Source organism: Pteropus medius, unplaced genomic scaffold (genome assembly GCF_902729225.1).
Source record: "Pteropus medius unplaced genomic scaffold, Ma_sr-lr_union100, whole genome shotgun sequence".
Taxonomy (NCBI): Eukaryota; Metazoa; Chordata; class Mammalia; order Chiroptera; family Pteropodidae; genus Pteropus; species Pteropus medius.
In genome coordinates this window covers 4,409,751-4,430,666 of record NW_024342647.1, presented here as the reverse complement: position 1 = coordinate 4,430,666, position 20,916 = coordinate 4,409,751, and the positions used below count along the sequence as shown (strand labels likewise).

Genomic DNA, 20,916 nt, shown 5'->3' with positions numbered 1-20,916 from the left:
CCGAGCTATTATTTGCTTTCCTGATCTTACAGAAACACAGGGTTTGAGACCATCTGCAAACATGTGTGCACACATCATCTGGAGGCTGTAGAGTGGTAAAGAGAGACTTGAATCCAGCTTATTTACTGGCTGTGCGACCTTGGAAGCTACACCTCACCCCTCTGAGCTTCAGTTTTCTCGTGTCAAATATACAATAGTCCACCTGCTCTGTTCACATGAGTCATGAGAAAAACATGTGCCTATAGTCCTCAAAGATAGGTTTTGAAAAGTAAAGAAAAAATAGTTTTATAATATCAACCAAGTGTAAGGATATTAAGAAATGCACCAGAGGGTATGATGAGTTAATAAAAGAGGAAGGAAATCAGGAAAGAGAGGTGAGGTGAGCAAGACTGATGTGTAATCCAGTAGGGCTTACTGGCTAACCTTCATTTTGCGCATTTGGATACACCACTTCTAAGCCAATCGATAAATATGATCTCAGAGGTGAGAGACTAACATGCTTCTGGACTTTGTGGATCTGGGCCCAGACCTATTATCAAATTCCACACAGAGTACAGAAGCATCTAAATCCCACATTTCTAATTTTAGATGTTTCCCACTGTAGTACATTCAAACAGAAACAAATGGGCTATGCTCTGGGCCTAGGTCTCCAACCCCCAGGACACGAACCAGTACTGGTTCATGGCATGTTAGAAAATGGGTCACATGGGAGGAGGTGAGTGGTGGGCCAGTGAGCGAAGCTTCATCTGTATTTGCAGCCGCTCCCCAGCACTAGCATCACCGCCTCAGCTCCACCTCAGATCATCAGGCATTAGATTCTCATAGGAGAACCGGTCCCTGGTGTCAAAAAGGTTGGGGACCACTGCTCTAGGACAAAGGTAATACAACACACAAGCAAGACTATGTCTTTCCAAAGCCTGGGATAAACACACCCACACGAAGGTGACCCTGGCTGCTGTCCATCCCATACTTCTGGCTGAGCTGTCCACACCAACAAAATGCAACAATACCACCATCAACAAAAGTCTTCATCTGCTATTGATTCTGGAATTAAGGGGAAAGAAATTTAATTGGAAAAAAAACAAAACAAAACAAAAAACCAATGTTTACAGAGAGCCCACTGTGTCTAGGACCTTTGCTTATCAGTCTGTTAAATCTTCACCACAGCCTTTTGAGGATATTTTGAAGTAAAACCCAACTTTACGGTAGAAAATCTTAAGGTTCAGAGAGGTTAAGAGATTTGTCCAATGATACACAGCTAGGAGATGGCAGATGTATAACTTGGACCCTGTTACTTGTCCTTGCAGGACCCAGGACAAGTTGGGTCTCAGCCATGAAAGGCATCAAGTTCCTGCAGAATCGTGCACATAGGGGTGGCCTTTCCCTAGGATTGTTCCTAAGTTATTGATCTGGCAGCTTCCTGTAGTACCTGAGTCCTCCCTGTCTACAAAAATCAGGGAAGAAACAGGTGTCAATCTCATTCAATCATTATAATACCACCAGGAATTGGAAGCTACTGTTATTTTTCTTAATTCAGAGATGAGGAAACAGAGGTTTATTGAACTAATGTGCCTAAGGTCATAGAGGTGGGAAGCAGCAAGCTCGAATGCAGACTCTAGAGCTGGGTATCTTTGACAAAAGCCAGCATCTCCCCAAATTGCTGGGTAATGTGAACCACCTGGGAATGCAGTGAAAATTCAATTTCCCAGGCCCATTACATGGGGAAAAAATAATTGCTAGGTCTCGGTGCAGCCCCGGGTGATTCTTATGATCAAGAAAGTCTTTACTAAGCTCCTGGGCATGGGGTTAAGTAGAAAGAGCACTCTAGGTCAGAAGCCCTGAGTCTTCATCTAAGTTCTGCCCAAACCTTAATTTACAGAAAAGGCAACAGAAACCAGAAGGGGAGAATGGCTGAGGATGATTGAGCAGGAAGCGGCAAAACAGGAATGGAAATTCAGCTTTTTGATTCCAGGGCCTATGGTACACCGGACGTATCAGCTTTGACTTCTGCAGATGTCAGGAAACTTTGTAAAGATGGAGACACAGAAGAGAGATTCTTCTGCAGTCAGCCCAAGAGTAGAGACCTCAGAGAAAATCACCCTTTAATTCCTGTGATCCAGCCTGCAACTTCTGTCCTCATTCCACTTCTAAGATCTCGCCTGTGGTCCCCCGCAAAAGACACCATACAGCTGTGGCTCCAGGTGGCAAGTCAAGAATTTTGCCAAGAGCTGGAATATTATCTCATAGACAGGCTTGGGGATGGCCTTGAAAATCAAAAGCTAATGATACTTTTAATTAATAATCTCTCCACCATCCACTTCCTTTGTTTTCTCTTGTTATAATAAGATCGTGGTATAGTACAAAACACCCAGGCCCGAGAGTATAGAAAAACAGCTTCTAGGCTTGGCTCTGCTGTTACTTCTTTATGGAACCTTGGACTTGGTGTTACCATCTGTACAGTGTGGGAGTTGATTCCCACGTCTCTGAGCCTTCAGAGTGGATACAGTATAGACCCCACAGACTGGGGGTTAGAATCCTGGCTGATTCATTTACTAGTTATGTGATTTTAGGTAATTCATTTAAACACTGTCAGCCTCAGGCATCTTATCTAAAAAATGGGGGTAGGGAGGATCTGTACAAACTATTCCCCGGAGTTCTTCCATCTCTAAAGCCTATGGTTCTTTGGGAATTAAATGAAAGAAACTGATAAGAAGAGCAAAGAAGGTCTTAGCACAATTCTCGGAGGTGGCCGCATGAAGTGGAAGAATGCTGGGAGCTAGGGACGCACACTGCAACACGGGCTTTGTTCTTAGACCCACCTGTTATCAGGTGTATGACTGTTAGGCTAGTCTAACATCTCTGTGCTTCAGTGTAGTAAATAGTATGGATGTCCCACGTATTTCTCTGCTTCTTGGGACATAACATGATTGAATGTTCCTACTCAACATTTTGAGGGGTGCTGTGGCCATGGGACTTGATTTAAGCAATGCAATATGAGCAGAATGCCACCTCTAGGGGGAAGTAATAAGAGCCAAATTTCTTTCCCATTACTGTAATGTTCATGAAGCTGGTACTTCTGTGAGCCCAGCTTCCCAATTCTGTGTGGGGTGTGTGGCACAGCAACACATACACACTTTCCTGTGAAGCCGTTGAGATATTAAAGTTGTTTACTATCAGGCACAATCTAATGTATCTTGGTTGAAGCATTCATTTCCTTTTTTTTTGTAAAACCAAGTTCTTAAGGGCTACTTTGCAAAAGGTATTGGAATGATTAAATGAGAAAATATATAAAGTACATGGTACAAGGTCTGGCACATAAAAAAAAAATACACACATGGTTAAGGTGGGGGAAGGATGCAGAAACAACATGTACAGCAGACTATCTCCTAGGAATGCACTAGAAAAACCAAAGTTTTGGAGGCCACTTAAGATATGACTCAGGACACTTAAGATATGACTCAGTTGGAGAAAGAGTGGGTGCCACTCAAAAGTGAACTATCCTCAAATTTGTAAAGAGAGCTCTTCTGTCTTCCCAGGCGTGGGTTGGTGGTGGCTCATCCTGAAATCCCACATCGTACCCCAAATCGTCCTCTTACGTTGTGCAATATGCACATCTGATAAGCAGACCGGATTGAAAAGTGTCTTTCTAGCAAATCTTTCATGAGCTCCTTGTGCTCTTTGTAGGTCACTCTTAAAGGCTTATGAGCAAATATCTGCTGCTGGCAGAACTGTCTTCTTTTTGATGAGCCTTTTGCAAAATCGACCACTGTAATCCGTCCAGCCCCCATTCCCAAGCAACTTCTCCTCACTGCAATTTCTGAGGCTCAATAATAGTTCTTGGCGGATGTTTTTCTAAGTCCATGACCAAAGTTGACCTTTCTTTCTTATAGGAGTGAGGTGGGATGGATGAGGATGGGGGTGGGGAGGAAGTAAAAATCAAACAAACCAACAAAACATCAAATACCGCCAACTTTTGATGAGTTTATCTCACTCCAACAGTCTTCGCCATTCTCATACTGACTAGGAGCTATGGGGAGGGGGTTCTTATAGTGAACCTGCATGGGTCATTCGGACCAACACAGTGCACCAACAGGGACTAGAGACAGCAAAGCCTGGCATCGCTTACTGGGTTGGGGCAATTCGGAGAGATCTTTGATTTCTTCATGTTTCCATGGAACTTGACTGTTTACTACAGGCTTTTACATCCATTCATGTCCATCTGAACCTGATTGCTAATCCAGGGCTCTCTCCCAGCACCACCTAGTAGTCTCTTAGAAAAACCTTTATTTCCTGCCGGGAATAAATTATCTTCTGACTTTCGTATGAACTCTGTGTCTTTTTTCTCTATCACTTCTGGTCTCTTTAACACTTTCACCTTCCACTCCTTTCCAAACCTTTCACAATCTGTCTCTTTATCTCTTCAACCCTTGTCCCTGCTCTACATCACCTTAATTCCTTTTGTGCTTGTCCTTCTGTCACTCACGCTCTTGCTTAGTGTCTCCTCTACCTTGGTGTCTCTCTCCATGTCTCTGCTTTGTCTGACTGCTTCTCTTTATTACTCCTGTCTGTGTCTATCTGTCTGTAGGGGTCTCTTACTGTGTACCACACTTAATCTTCAGACACAGTGGATGGCTGATAACCCTTGGACTTGTCAGGCTCCTAAACATCTCCCCATGTTCAGCTCTCAGAGACAGGTTGTAGCCCACATGTGGCAACCTGAGGAGGTAGCTAGGAATGGGATCGAATTCCTGCACAATCATGCTCATGGGGGTGGCCTTACCTCAGATCCCTTATTAGTTATGAATCTGGTATCTCCCTATAGCACCTGGGCCCTCCCTCTCTGCTGAACGCAGGGATGAAACAGGTGGCTCTTCTCACCACATGCTAATAGAGGATATTCAGAAGTTACACACATATCCTTACAACAGAACCAAAAACCAGAACACTGGTCTGGGAGTCACCGATGCTAACTTTCATTCTCAGAGAGGCCCCAAACCACAGTGATCATTAGGCAAGTCATACCCTCTCCTGGGCCTCAGTTTCTCTACAAGGTTTAGATCTGAACCAGATAATCTCTAACTGTGTGTCAAGTTTAGAGACTTGGAATGTTAGGTTTTGTAAAGGATGCTCTTTTGGAGATTCAAGAGAGGACTCGAAAATGTAGATCTGTCTTCTATAAGCAGTTGCTAGGTGTGGGAATCTGGGCAGGGGCAGAGAGAACAATAAAGCAGAGTTGTAGCTTTCACACAGGAGACTCCTTAGCTGGTAGAGAGTTTGAAATCCCAAGGGAGGCAGTTGTCAGGAAATGAAGCATATGGCAGGATGGCTGGTTGAGTGTCTGATGGCTACTCTGGAGGGCTGGTCAGGAGATTACTCGGAGGAGGGAGGAAAAAATGAGGAGAAGGAGGCAAGAAATGACAACTGTTTTTGATGCTGAAAAGTTTGCAGGCCTGCCTTCCAGTACCTGGAGGACAACGGAGCTGCAGCATCCCCACTCGCCCTGTCTGGGGCTCAGGGAGGGAGACTTGAAAGAGATAAATTTATCAGAAGCTGCTCACCTTCCCCTGTGGGAAGACAACTGCCTTAGCAGGTGGCTCCAAGAGGTGACATGGTCTGGAGATGGAAATGATTGCAAAGAAAGTTTAACTGAAGCCAAGGATGAGAGAGCTTAAGTGAAATGGGCTACTCTAATACAGTGGTAGTCTGGGGAGTTCTATAAATCTTAAACTGTTGTCAAAAGAGAAAGTGTGGTCTGTTTACTGAACTCCCCTCTGTGAGCAAATCGGGGCAGACACGGACCCTGGCTATTCAGAGACAACCTGGAATTGAACAGTTGGGAACAATGAACAGAGTGTCTGAGGCAGAATACAAATACCTGATGGGGCTAAAATTCTGTCTGAGCCTGGAGACTTCCAGGCCAGCGTTTAAGGTGCCATGATCTCTCTTACCGACCAGTCTGTTGGGAGTGGGAAGGCAAGCACTCTGATCTAACATCACAGACTAGCCCTGCAATGGCTTGTTTTGTGACCTTAGTTGAGTCTCTTCTCCATATGTAAAATGAGATCTTGGGATCCCATGAAATCCCTTCAGGAACTAGCATCTTACTATCCAGTTTGGATCTTTCTTTCGGATCGAATCTTCACACAAGAGAATGGGAGCTAGTACATTTGCTCATTTATCATGTGCCAGTGACTCTGATAGTTGCTGTGAGATATCGAATGACATCAAACATATCACAGTGGCTGGCATCTGGTAAAACATCCCTTTGGGAGAGTAGGCAGTAGGACTATGCTTGTCATGGGTGGGGCCAGGATTTAGAATCAGGTGTGGAGATCTGTTTTCCTGACTCCTCTTCCCGCTTATCCCTATGGCTGGGCTTCTGCAGGCTCCTTCCTGGATAGGAAAATGCCCTCATGGTTCTCATCCCTCCAAGAGGCACCATTCTTTGCTATCACTTCACACAGCAGTTTACAAGCCTCATCCTCAGCGAAGCCCTTTATCATGCCTTATAAATCCTCCTAAAAGGTTTCAATGGAAACTCTTTGGAAAATAGTAACAAATTAAATTTTCATATATACTTTTTCAATTGCATGTGTCACCTCGCAAGCTTGTAAATTCCTTTCTTGAAGGCAAGGGGCAAGTTCTTTAATTTTTTTTTTCCTTTTGGATTCTACACAGCATTATTCTATCCATCATGATGCATCAAGATGGAGTTTCATAGACTATTAAAACTACAGAAAGTCAGCATTGTGGAATCTCAGTATTGGGTGGTTCACCCAGATTGTTCTTAAATTTCCCCCAGAGTTTTTCCAACAGAGCAGCATCCGGCCTCTGCTTGAGCATCTGAGTAGCAGAAAGAAATCTAATGGGAATCGGAGGACTTGACTCTGCCACTAAATCGCCGTGTGGCTGCCAACCATTCCTAGAACCCTTGACTTCTCCATCGACCTTACCTTTTGCCTGCAACTGCTCCCTGGACCTTGTCCATTCTCCCTCACAACTATCTCTCGATATTCTCTTTTATCTTCAGTGTTATTCCCACCATCCTGGTCGACGTCACCAACAGTCTCACATGACTTCCACAACAGGCACCTAATTAACACCCCCATTCCACTCTTTCCCACACCACCCTCATCACAATCTACTTCCCATGTAGATTGAAAATTACAGTGCAATCACAATATGCTCCCCTCCTTGAACTGTTTAAAAGCTCTCTCATTTGCTATTAGAATAAAGATAAGGCCTGTGAGACCCCCGTAATCTGCCACTGCTTACTGTTCTGGCTTTGCCTCAAACCAGTCTTCACTCATTTACTCACGTTCAACCTTACCAAACTTCATTTCCTGAAGCCAATCACTTTTGTTTTTCCTTCTTAGAATATCTGTCTCTGCTTGAAACCTTTCCCAATGCTAACTCCTACTCATCTTCTAGGTATTAGTTAAATAGCACTTCACCTACAAAGTAGAAAGCCTCATTATTGCTTCCTAAGCCAATAAGTGTGCTCCTACCACTCTCCAAACTAAATCCAACTAAATTAGATCCCACTGTTAATTCTTTTCCTGGAACCCTGTATCTTTTCTTCATAGTACCTACCACAAATTAAGTAAATGCATAAGATCACACACACATGCACACACACACATGCACACACACACACACGCATATGCACATATGCACAACCTAAACACCACAGGGTGCAGAGTCATTTTTATCTGATTTTTCCATTGTATCCTATGTAACCAGCATGGTACCTGGGACATATTAGGTTCTCAAAGAGCATGTGCTAACTATATAGGTAAATAGTTTTAGAGAATTTACATTTTTATTCTAGTTCTATAAAATGGGAAATGATGGGGCATGTTGGATTAGAGGCCACAGAGAAGGCTTTGGAGTCAACCAGACTGACATCTGAATCCTCACTCTCTCACTAGATGGTGACCTTGAAGAAATCATTTTACCTCGTTGGTGTTGATTTTTCCATTGTAAAATGGAGGATACAGTACCTCAAAGGGTTTTAATAGTGAAGCTAAAATGGCATTCTCCTGGCCCTCTCACTTCCTAGAAGAGGGATTTGGGAAAGTCACTTGACATTTCATTTCTCATATGTATAAAGAGAATAATAACAGTCTCTGCTTTACAAGGGTCATTGTGAGGATTACATAAATTAATGGGTCAAAAGTGCTTAGAATGCTCTCAGCATGTGCTGAATTAATGTTAGTGGCCATTATTATTGTTATTATTATCATTTAGTAAAGAGCTTAATATATACTAATCTTTAATAAATAGTAGCCACTATTACCATTCTTACTATAATCATCACCATTATAAATTAGATGATGGGATAAGGATGATAATGATTACAACGGTGATGTTTCTTACTAGTTCTGACTTTTGTTGACAATCTCAAATGGTAGGGAAAACCCTGCTTTGTGATAATATCCTATCACTTTTTCATGTAAAACTGTCTAAAAGCACAGTTTTTTTTTAAAGATAATCATATTTTATAAATGGAATGATTCTTTTCACTCTACCATCTTATGGTTCATCCAATTTTGAGGCATGAATACATCCCACCCAAGGTCTCTCTTCTCCAGGTTGAACAGATCCAGTTTCTTCAATTTTCCCGGGAAGCCTTTCACAATCAGACTGCCTGTCTGTACTTATATCAGTTGGCCAACCCACTCCCCATTCTGTTCTCTCTTACATGGTAGTAGTCTCATCTTTTAATTTCTCATGTACCTCTATGTTTGTTGACAGAGAAAGAAGTCTTTGACATATTGTTGAGCAAATAAATAAATAAATTTCTAAACAGCTTTACTGAGATTTGGTGTGTGTGTGTGTGCACGCGCACACACACACACACACCTATAGAAGAGAGAGTGGCATTTTAAGAATATTTAAAAAAGTTAATTCTGCATATTTCTGGGTGATAGCAATTTTATTTTCTACTTCATTAAATGTATTTATGTTTGAACTGCTTGACTAGCCTACATAGGTCACTTATTTTGTAATAGACTGAAAGATTAATTTAAAAAATTTAAAAATCCATTAACTAGACTTACAGGATGATTTAAAATTGAATTTGAAATATGTGGATACAGTTAGAAAACTGGGAGGGTAAGATAGATAAGGAACAGGTCAGTGGAGAAGGACCGCCCTCATGGAATGAATTTTGCTGACTTCTAGTACTTCATGGATAGGCACCGGTGAGCTTGGGGAGATGCTGGCCAATATAACAGGACTACTCCATGGTGCCCATGACTCCTCCCCAGCCCATATTTTGGGTCAGTGATTTAACTAGTGAAGTATAAGTGTCTGTCCCATACCTAAAGGTCATCTGGAAGACTTGGCCTTGGTTCACATGCTGGGTCCTGTTGTTGTAACCATGTAGCATCTCTCCAAAGAGGGTGTCGTTGAATTTAGAGTCAGACTTGAGGCACTTGGGGCCCTCGCAGACATCTGAGAGCATTAGGCAGGATTTTCCATCAGGAGCCAGCTTGTATTCCTCCACACAACTGCATGATAAAACAGAGTTGAGAGTTAGCTCTGCATGTTGGATGCCCCCTATGGGGGTGACCTAAAACCAAGGTCTCCTTTGCCCGAAAAACAGGTCAGAGTTTAGGAATGGAGGCAGCTCTTCTGGCTGGAGTCTATCTAGGGCACAGGTGTCTTGAGAGGAGCACATTAATCCTGCAAATTGGTAAATTCAAGGAAAGTCATTTGTGACATTTTGGAGGAGTCAGGGGAACACCAGAGTGCACATCCACGCACAAAGCAAATTTAAAAACTGTTTTCCATGAACACACAGGCCTTAAAAAGCATGACAGACCAATTCACAGGGAATTATCAACTAGTTTCAGAATCTATTCCCAGTGTATCTGTCGACCAAGGTTGAAGACTATTGCAAAAACAAAGATTTTATTGCCCTGGTAGCTCAGAGGTGATCTTTCCAGGACCACGGACAGCACATGAAGCAGCAGCTGCTGTTTCTGTTCAATTAAGCAATGTTAGCTGCCTCTGTTGGCCTCTAACTACCCAATCTTGACAGCAGAAGGGCCCTTGACATACCTTTGAGGCAGGGCGGGCTCCTCTATGGAGAAAATAGGCATCTGAATAGAATGTAAAAATAATATTTGCAATTTGGGGATTTGCAGTAGGAAAAGAATCTCTTATAGAGGCATGGGAGGAGGGAAGAAAGCAGAAGTCTCAGTCCCTAAAAAAATCAACTCAGAAATAATATTCTTTAAGAGTCTACCTATTCATAGTCCTTTGGTAGGCACTGCAGATAGGGTACACATAATAAATAAGACACACAAGAGAATAGGTTGCATAATTGGTAAGATCTGTTTAATATAATCTTTGATCCTTTAGATCTATCTGAACCCTGGCAATCATTTAACTTCTTCGATCTCCAGTTCCCACATCTGTAAAATGGAGTACACACTCCTATCCTACCTTAAGTTGTGACACATTGGCAGCAAAAAATAGTTAGGAATTGCAAGGCACTTAACGTAATTACGATAATAGTAGTAATGGTGGTGTTTCTATATTGGGCATGTAATATCCACTGGGAACTTTATATATCTATTTTCTAATCATAAAAAAGGTAGTATCGTCATTCTTGCTTTACAGAGAAGCAAAATGAGGAGTCAAGAAATAAAGAATGTCACACCATGAGTAAGTGTCAAAGCTGGCATTCAAATTCAGGTCTATAGCAACTACTCTTGTTCCAAATCCACGTGTGCCTATTTTGCAAACATGACCCTGGTCAGTCTGTTTCAGTTGGAGGCAGTAGAAAGCAGGTAGGCTCTTATTTGCTTTTCTTCTGCAAGGTAGAACTAGCCAAGATCTACTGAATCCAACTGCAAAGAGACTCCAGAACATATATGGTAAGAAGGAAGAAGCTCTGTAACAGGGTTTGGGAAGAAAATGTTCTCAGGGTGTAGGGACCAGTAGCTGATGCAAGAGATATAGAACCCAGCTGAAGGCAGGAAAATAAAGGCAGAGCTGAAAACTTGACCCAAGATCACACCATTGAAAAACCAGGAATGTCTCTTGCATGAAGCAAGCTGTCACTCTTTTCCGGCTCTCCTCTAACCCCCAGTGTCTTAATTGTCTTTCTAATGTTTGTATGCTCCTACCCAGAGGGCAGTGGAAAGTTCTTGGAATAAGGTCTATTCTGGGGCCTTGGTCAACTTGATTTTCCCTTTTTGAATCTGTTAAATGTAAGTAACTCTCCTTTAATAAAGTTATAGTACAGATGAAGTGAGTTATATGAATGTGCAGAGTATATGGCAAGCGCTTAATAAAGTCTAGTTCTATCCATTTATCCCAGGAGGTTCCCAGCAAATATGAGAAATGGTTTACTGTGTAGAGCTCGCTCTCATACTCCCTCCCTCCCTCCCACCCTTTCTTCACAAGCGTGCTCACATTCACATGTGAATAATTACACTTTTGTTGTAAGTGATTAAACATTATCAAAGTCTATAGAGTAAAATGTAGAGGGTTTTTATTTCTCACTCCACTTGTATTCTTAGTTCCCATTTCAGTGGTCATCATTTGTTAACTATCGTGTATTTCTCTAGAGTTTTTTCAATGCAATATATATATATATTTTTCATTGAAAAATATATATATATTGCATTGAATATATATATGTAGTCAATGCAATATATATATATTGCATTGAAAAAACTCTAGATATATAGATATACACATACATACATACATAAATACATATATAAAATAACATGCATTTGTACCTAATACTATCTCTCACAGATCTTTTCAAATAAGTATTCATAGAGATCTATCTTTTTAATGGTTACTTGGCATTGCATAATACAAATGTACCACAATGCTTTTAGCTAATCTTTATTGATAGGCATTGTAGTTGTTTATAGCTGTTTGCTATTACAAACGGTGTCATAATAAAGATCTTTGTACATATATCACTGCACATGTGTGTGTTTCTATAAAAGAGATTCTTAGAAGAGGGATTGCTGGGTCAATGTTTTATGAATTTTAAATTTTTTGATTGATTTTCTAAATGACCATCTGTAGATGTTCTACCAGTTTAAAATCCTATCATTGATGAGTGAGAGAATCCATTTTACATCTTTCATGTTCATTATCACCAATCTAGGATGGTGGAAAATAACTCAATTTTGTTTGGATTTGCATTTCCCTGATTACTGGTGCTGTTCACCATCTTTTCATGCCATGATCATGAGTATTTCTCTTTCTGTAGATTGCTCAACCATGTGCTTTGACCATTTTTCAATACTTGCAAAACATCTTTTTCTATATTTTGCAATACTTGTCTTTTTCCTTACTGGTTTGTATATGTTTTGCCTATTTTCTGGATAGTTACCCTTCACCTTCCATACACACTGAAATTTTCTTCCAGTCTGCACTTGTATTTTAATCTTGCTTTTGGTATCTTACAACCTCTCTATCATGGTCCTTTATTGCTTCTGAATTTTGTGTAATGCTTTGGAAGCTACAAGATGATAAAATGTATTTCTGCGTATCTTCTAATATTTATATAGTTTTCATCTTCAGTTATTTAATCTAGGTGGAATTAAATTTCGTGCATGGTAAAAGAGGTTATTTTGAGTTAATTATTTTATAATGAGAAATAATTACCTAAAGGGTAAATCTTTTCATTAATTTGAAATGCTGTTTGTCATATACCACATCCGTATGTATACCATGTATACATGATGAGAGTCTTTCTTATTTAATTATCGGTATATTCTTGCAATAATTCTATACTAGTTCAATTACTATAGCTTTATAGTAGGGTTTGGATATAGTAAAGTAAGTCTGCTCTCCATCATGAACACTAATGTTCTGTTTCAAAATTTTCCCTGTTCTCACTCAATTTTCCCTTCAGATGAATGTTGGAGTTGGCTTGTCAAGTTCTATATAAAACCCTAGTGGAATTTTGTGGGGCACAGCATTAAATTTGTAGACTAAATTGGGGGAATGTTTAATTCTTTTTTCCTCTAAGAAACATGTATTGATAGTCAACTCTCTGCTGTGCACTACGAACGACTGTGGCAGAGATGGTGTCTTGTACTGGGTCCTCTTCCTGGACATGCGCTGTAGACAATGATTCTAAGCTTCCCTTGCAATGGGGCCAGAGGGACCAAGTGACAAGATTCTGAAGGATGGAATATGTGCTGATACAATATAAGTCACTGCCATACGCAGCCCTTTCAAATGTCCTGAGTGTTTCTCGAGCCCTCTCGTCCCTTGCTATGGCCAGCTTGGAACACCAGTTTATTTATGGGAAACTAGGTTTCACAGATGCATACTGCAGGATGGGAGTGGGCTGCCTCCATCACAATGGATTTTGCATAAATAAACTGGTGTGCAAGCTTCTGGTTTGGGAGGCTTGTTTTGTTACAGCAATGTATCTTATCCGAGCTGATCGATACAGCATATTTACATTTGTGAGTCTTGTAATTCAGAAAACATAGTTTACATATCCATTTATCAAGTGTTCCTATAAACCCTTTACTGAAGTTTCAGATTTTTGGTTGTAAATGTCTTGCACTTATCTTGTGGGGGTCTTATTCACAGGTATTTATGTAATACACTATGAGGTTACAAGTATGTGTTTTGGAACAAGACTATCAGAGTCCAAAACCTGATTCTATACTTATTGACTGTATAAACTTGGACAAAATTCTTAATCTTTCTGGACTTCCTTTGTTTATCTACAAAAAAGTCCTCATTTCACAGTGCCACTGTTAGGATTAAATGAGTTATGTTTGGAATATAGTGTGAAAAAACATATAGTATAGCGATCGTTTCTATTATTACAGTCTATTCCACTTTAGGGATAGAATCTGTTTTTCACTTATGGTTTCCTTTATATTTCTTAGTTGGTTATTGCTGATATTGAAGAAAGCTATTACTGATTTGTGTAAGTTGGTTTTTCATCCTACCACGTAAGAAACTCGTTTGTTGTAATATGTCTACCAGATTTTTCTAGATGGATGAGTATATGTCTGCCCAGTTTGAATATTAGGATTATGCTAACATTTGAAATTTATTAGAAAACTGTCCTTTTATTTTCTTCCTCTGGATCGCGTTATGTAAGATAAAGGTGATCCATCCCTTGATGATTTGATAGGACCTGCTTACAATCCCCTGGGCTTTAACTCTCTTATCAGTTTATTTTATGTTAACTGTCTATTTAGATTTTCTACAGCATCATGACTCAAACTTGGTAATTTATATTTTCTAAGAAAATAATGCACTTTATCAAGGTTTTCAAATTTATCAGTATAAAGTTAGACACAGTATTCTCATTAAATTTGTTTTATCTTCTTTGCTCCTATGGTTATGCCCCTAGCTCATTCCTAATGTGCTTATTTGTGTTCTCTCTCTCTCTCTCCTTTGAACAAGCTTTTGCATTTTATTGATGAGGCTCCTTTTATTCTTTCCTGTTTCATTTATTTCATTTTATTTGTTTTAATTCCTTCCTGCTGCTTTCTTTGACTTTGTTTTATAACTCTTTTTTTTTTTTTTTCAGTTTCTGAGTTGAAGGCTTCATGTGTTTATTTTCATTTTTTCTTGCTTTTTAAAGCCGCGGAGCTTCTGACTACTATTTTGCCCCTGTGTTGTACAATTTTGATATGTGGCCTTCTTGCTCACTTCTAAAGATTAAGTGGTGATTTGAAGGGGTTTTTGTTTTGTTTTGATTTGTCTTTTTACACAACTGTAGCTTAGAAATTTGTCTTTTTTTTAATTCCCAAGTAGATAGATTCACTTGCTAGCTAGATTGTTGTTAATATCTAATATCATTGGATTCGAGTCTGAGAATTTCTACTTTGGTGAATTTATTGAGGAAGACACAAGGTGTCTAGTTCAAATTTTGCATCTAGTTAAACCTGAGTCCAAATAGAGGCTGTGCCACCTACCAGCTACATGACTCTGATCAAATCTGTAAACTTCTCTGAGCCACACCGTCATAATCTGTTAAAGAGAGGTAATACTAAGCCTTATCACAGAGCTGGTGTGAGAATAAGAGATAATTTACACAAAAAATAAAGTAGTATCTATCATGTAGTAGCCAAGTAATACGCCAGCTATTGTGATGATTATGTGTTATTATGACTGTACTAGTATTACATATGATTGTTATATGATCTATTAGCCCGTTTACACTTCCCAAGAAATATAAATTTATTTTCGGTGGTTCTCAGATTCTAGTTGCTGACTTCTCTCTAGATCTAAATTGTTTTCAATAGAGTTGCTCTTCTTTGTCTCTACTTTTTAAAAAGTTTTATTCAAATAGCGTAAGTGTGAACATCTATGTGCCATTCATTGAAAATAAGTCATACATATATACATATATTATAAATATATGATACATATGTAATTATTACATATAAGGTAAATATACACATTAGATACGTATATTCAAAAATGTATGTGTATATGTATGTATACTTGCACAGATATATATATGCAAAGCTCAGCCCCACATTCAAGATTCCAGTCTAGTACAATTTTTTTTCTACATATGACCTGATTTGTTCCCTATTACAACCTGCAGTAGATAGAATAATGGTTCCCCAAAATTGTCAATGTCCTAATCCCCGGAACCTGTGAATGTGCTACCTTGCATGGCAAAATGAACTCTGCAGATGGGATTAAGAATTTTGAGATGGGACGATTATCCTGGATTATCTTGGTAGGCTCAATGTAATCATAAGGGACCATATGAGAGCATAAGAGGTAGACAAGAGTGTCAGAGTCAGAGAAGGAGATCCAACTTTGAAGCACAAAAGGCGGGGTTTGGGGCTAGGCTGTGTCTCTGGCCTTATAGTCTTGCTAATACCTAGGTTTTAGGAATTCTGACTGTCACACTGTAAAATAATGAATCTGTGTTGTTTTAAGCCACTGAATTTCGTAATTTCATTGTAGAAGTATTAGGAAACTAATGCTAACCGTCACAGGGAGAAATTGCTCCCATTTTCAGATAAGAAAACTGAGGTTTAGAGAATGTAAGCGATTTGCCCATGGAGATTACTACGTTAATAGTGAGAGTAGGAAGTTAACCTAGGAGTTCATATTTCCAGGCATATGTATATGAGTGTGTGTGAGAGTGTGAGTATGTGAGTGTGCATGTGTGCGTGTGTGTTAGGATATGTGTGCGGTGTGTGTGTGTGTGTGTGTGTGTGTGTGTTAGCATGTGCTTATAGCCATATTTATTACAACCATAGGTTCCTGGCAGGGTGATTTTCTTTTGCCTGGGAGTAGGAAAAGATTGTGGCTCAGGGGAAGAGGAAGGAAGGGAGATAAGAGGCTTTGGGTAGTTCAGTAAAACTCCGAGAAATGCAGGGGAAAAAGAAAATAGGGACTCATAAAGGCCAACGTTCCTCTCAGTTTTGAAAGGTGAGCAACTAACTCTCTCCCTCAAGCCACCTCAGGGCACAGGATGATTTATGCAAAGGTCTGTTTAGTTGTTAGTTTCCTTTTTTTAAAAAAAAAAATATTATTTTTGTACCAAACGACATAATTATAGAGCTCCTTTAGAACACTCTGTTGTCTGGGAGATTTTCTTACAGAAATTCTACAGAGTGTTGGCTCACAGGAAACCTGCCAAGATCTGCATGAAACTATATTTATACATATGCCAAAATGAAAAACATAAAATAAGTACAAAGATACAAACTGGGCATTTTAGCTGAAGTTAACAAATGTGTTACCCTTAACATACCCATCACATTATAGAGAATACTAGAACTAGATGGGACTTTTGAAGATTGCTCCATAAAGCCTTTTATGTGTTTAGTCAAGAGCATGATTTATTTAATACTTTTAGCAACATCATGAGATGGGAACTTTCATTTCAACCTTACCACCGAGTTCCCTGAGGCTTGGCATTTTAAATTCCTTGACCACGATCCCACAGACACTTTAGAAAAGCTGGGGCCTTGATTTGAATCTTCTTACTCTAAAACTTGTGCCTGTTCCACTTCAGCACATGTGACTTTTTTCAATATGCTTGTTTTTCAAAATCGTGTTTATACAAATTCTCTAAGCAGAGTATTTATTTATTCATGTAATTACTCTCTCACTCATTCATTTTTTCCTCAATGGCTTATGGAATCGATAAAATTTTTTGTTGAAATGCCTAAGTTACAAACTATCTTTTTAATAGGGAAGGGAACTAAGTCCTAGAAAAAATTAAGAATAGAGAAAAGTGAAGGCCTGGAGAAGTCAAGGGACAGCACATCATAAAGATATGGACCAACACGGGGAATGAATCTAACTACACCATATCAAGGCAAGTGAGAAACAGCCGCTTTTGAGATTTACTGACCCTGTCACCTATGAGAAATCCCACTCTGGGGTCATGAGGACCAGGGTCCTCTGTGACCTTGTAGCTAAGTCCCTCACTAACCACTGTCATAGGAGTCTTTCTCATGAAGGTCCTCAATTGTCCCAACAATATCCAAAGTGAAGTTCAGTGAAACTGTTCTCAGAAAGGGCTCCATCGGAAGGCTTCACTTATCGGGAAAAAATGAGAGTTTCTAGAAAAGCCATTTTGAAGGTAATGTACTCAAGGGTGTTCTCTAGAAAAGAAGAATGAAGGGAAGGGAAGGGAAAGATAGGAAACAATTTCATAGGGAACTCTGAACTATATATATATAACATATCTACTCTAAGACCCCCAGCACTTGTAAGACACTCATATTTCAGCTAGCATTAAAAAGAAAAAAAAATCACTGATTAAACTATGCCAAACTATTGATAGGAATATATATCCCAATTTCAGAGATATTAAAATGTGGACCATATGAGCACTTTAGAAGCAATGAAACATATACTTCACTACTGCAGGACTTGTCAGAGCCTTTACCATCCCCAGGTGCACTGTGAACCTTCAAGAGGCAGTTATAGATAGAGTGCAGACTTCCCCACATGGCCTCGATCACTGAACTTCCAATTTTTTAAGCAGCTCATGGACCTAATGTTCCACAAAATTCACACTGGAAAACACGTATCTGAAAAAATAGATGGACTTTGTGTGCTTCTATTCATTGTCTGTGAATAAGTCTTACGCCCAAACTTTTACGATTATTTCAGATGGCAGAGAGCACAAGGTTGTAACGTTTGACAAGACTTTGGCATGTGGATGTCCTATGTTTACTGTGAGAGGTAAATTCCATGCCCTTCAGTCAGAAGTCAGAGGGTGAGACTCAGTTCTAAACTAAAAATTAGAAACCACAACAAAACAAATGCCTGAATGAACGCTCCCCGCCCTCCCTGACCCCTGACATACCTCTGCAAATAGCTACTGACCTGACAGTAACTGTGTCTATTGTTTGGATCAGTGTTTTCTACTATTAGAGCAGACTTTGGCTTTGACGATGAAAATAAACAGCTTCCGGTTGACCACGGACATTAAACACATGTATTTATCTCCTCTTCCTCCTAAAATCACTTAAAAATGACATTGAGCAGATAGGCTAATAAGGACTATTTGAGGCTGGAAGTGTTCTTTGAGCCCATATTTTAAAATATGGTTTTGTTATGTTTTTAATTACATTTAAATATGTTAAACACATTCAAATTAGAAGAGAGAAGCTTGGGATAGCTCCTATCACAATTTCACCTCATAACTGGCTGTGAGGCCCTCTGGGCCCCAGTTTCCTCCTCTAACTGATCTGAGAAATACTGAAACTTCAAAAAGGTGGATTACATTGCTCACCATTTCTGACATAGGAATATATAAGAAACATCTTTCTTAGTGAATTATGTCAGGGAACGGTGTACACTCTTGGGAAAAAAAAAGAAAAAACAACAACAGAAACAAAAACTGCAACCTTCCTTTCCTCAACTAAGGACAACTATATAATCAACTTTTTTTTTTCTCTGTTTATTTTGGTTGCCAAGAAGCACAGAGCTAAATTTATCTCAATTTGAGACACTCATCCACTTCAGGCTCCTGAAACCATTTTCTCCCTTACCCTTTCTCTCCTTACAAATGGCTCTGATCAGTCCTATCTTCATATTATCCATTTTTTTACAGGCTGGATTTATGTGGATAATATTAAGTTCTCTTGAAAGAATGCACAGTATACATTGTAAACACACCCACACCCACACACACACACACACACACACACACACACATATGCATACACACAAATGAAACAAACATGGTTGCTAGGTAACTTGCCAAGGTCTTGGGGGAAGGTAACAGTCCCTCACCTATAAGATTTCATTCTAAACGCTTCAGCTTAGTATTCAATGACCTTCTCAGTCTATCTCAAATTCACCTGCTTCTCTCTACCATCCTGGTACCTATGCTCTCAACATCAATCATGACCAAGTGAGGCTCAGCCACCTGTCCTCAGTGGCACCTTTCCCCCTGGTGGGCAAGGACTCGTACTTAATACTTCTTTGCATTCTCAGCATCCCACAAAAGGCTGAGCACAGAGTAGGCACAACACATCTTAGGCAGATGAATTCCTTAATTCAATACTTATTGTTTTGAAGAAGCTTTCGGGCCAAGCAATGACAAATGACAAAGGGGACACATAGGTGACTAAGAACCAGTCTCTGCTCATGAGGAGTTCACAGGGTGACGGGGACCGGACAGTAAAGCAGGTAAGTCACCAGAGCAGTGGGGCTATTACAGGGAGAAGTATGAGGTGGGGGTGCAGGGGTAAGTGACCCCAGAGAAAGGATTCTTTACTCACTTTTGGGGAATGTGTCCTGACTAGGGACTAATAACCTGGGCAGTGAGCCCGAGATCCAGTCTACGAGACAAGTCAAGATTTCACAAGGATAAATTAGAATTTAAGGCTAAGTGTAAATGGCCCTTTCCCTTATAAGAGGGTCTAATGGGTAGAAATGAAAAAATACAAACCAAAAGAAGACAAGACAATAAAAAGTCCTTTCTTGGCATGCCCTAATCCCACTTAATAATTATTGAGCCAATTATTAATATTTAATAATTAGTATTAAGTATTCAATATTAATACTTAATATTTAAATGGTATCCACTTGAAAGGATGAGGCATTATACTATCATCTCCAGGGGGACTGCACATCTCACTCCTGCACCTTTGTAGGGCTCAGAGAAGTCTTGCTGGAGAAGGTTATGCCTGCAGTGGGACTTGAAGGTGAAAAACATAGCTGTCCAAGCTAAAGAGTCACAGACAAATGGTGAGGGTGCAAGGGGGAGGAGGTGAGAAGCAGAGAGAACGATGTCAAAACTCCAGGAGCTGAAACCAAGAGGTCTAAAGAGGAATGTGGCTAGACATACAGCTGGAAAGGCTGGGCTGGGGACAGCTTCCCTAGCCGTGTTAACTTAGGAACTTCATTTAACAATTTTGAACTGAGCACCTATTAGGTGTCAGGCACTGTCCCAGGTGGTGGAGATAGAGAAGTAAACAAGATGTCTAACTAAGTCATTGAATGATTAAGTAAGGTGGCTTTAGACCCGTTAGACTAATTATAACTACCGTTTATTGAGAGCTCTAAGCGTGCCAGCCCTTATGCATGTACGATTTCATTTTATCCTCACAATGGTGCCAGTCACATCTGATTTTATTTGAAAGAAGAGGCTCAGAAAGTGATTGCTCAGAACCACAGGGCTAGAAGTGGCCAGTGGCCAACAGTGACATCAAATCTGTCCTGACTGAGACCGGAGTCACAAGGCTTTGGTTTGAATTTGCTGTTCCGACTTACCAGCTGTGTGACCTTGGGCAAGTCACTGAGCTACTCTGTGCCTGGTTTTCTAGACATTAAAAGAGATCATAATAAGACCTTCCTTGTAGAGCTGTTCTGAGAATTAAACGGGCTAATGCACACAACACACTTAGCGTATACATGGCAGTGGGAAGCATTTCATAAACATTAGCTGCTATTATTGACCTG

The 20,916-nt window shown here is 40.0% G+C and overlaps 1 protein-coding gene across 4 annotated transcripts in view; it reads right to left on the bottom strand.

The window, feature by feature from the left end:
- The window catches only part of ASTN2 (astrotactin 2), a 791,570-nt gene that overhangs the window by 275,783 nt on the left and 494,871 nt on the right, over nucleotides 1–20,916 (bottom strand). For all 4 annotated transcript variants that reach the window (XM_039866760.1, XM_039866761.1, XM_039866762.1 and 1 more), the window contains one exon: nucleotides 9,327–9,515. In XM_039866760.1, the coding sequence (XP_039722694.1) occupies nucleotides 9,327–9,515 (189 nt within the window). The remainder of the gene's footprint in view (nucleotides 1–9,326; nucleotides 9,516–20,916) is intronic.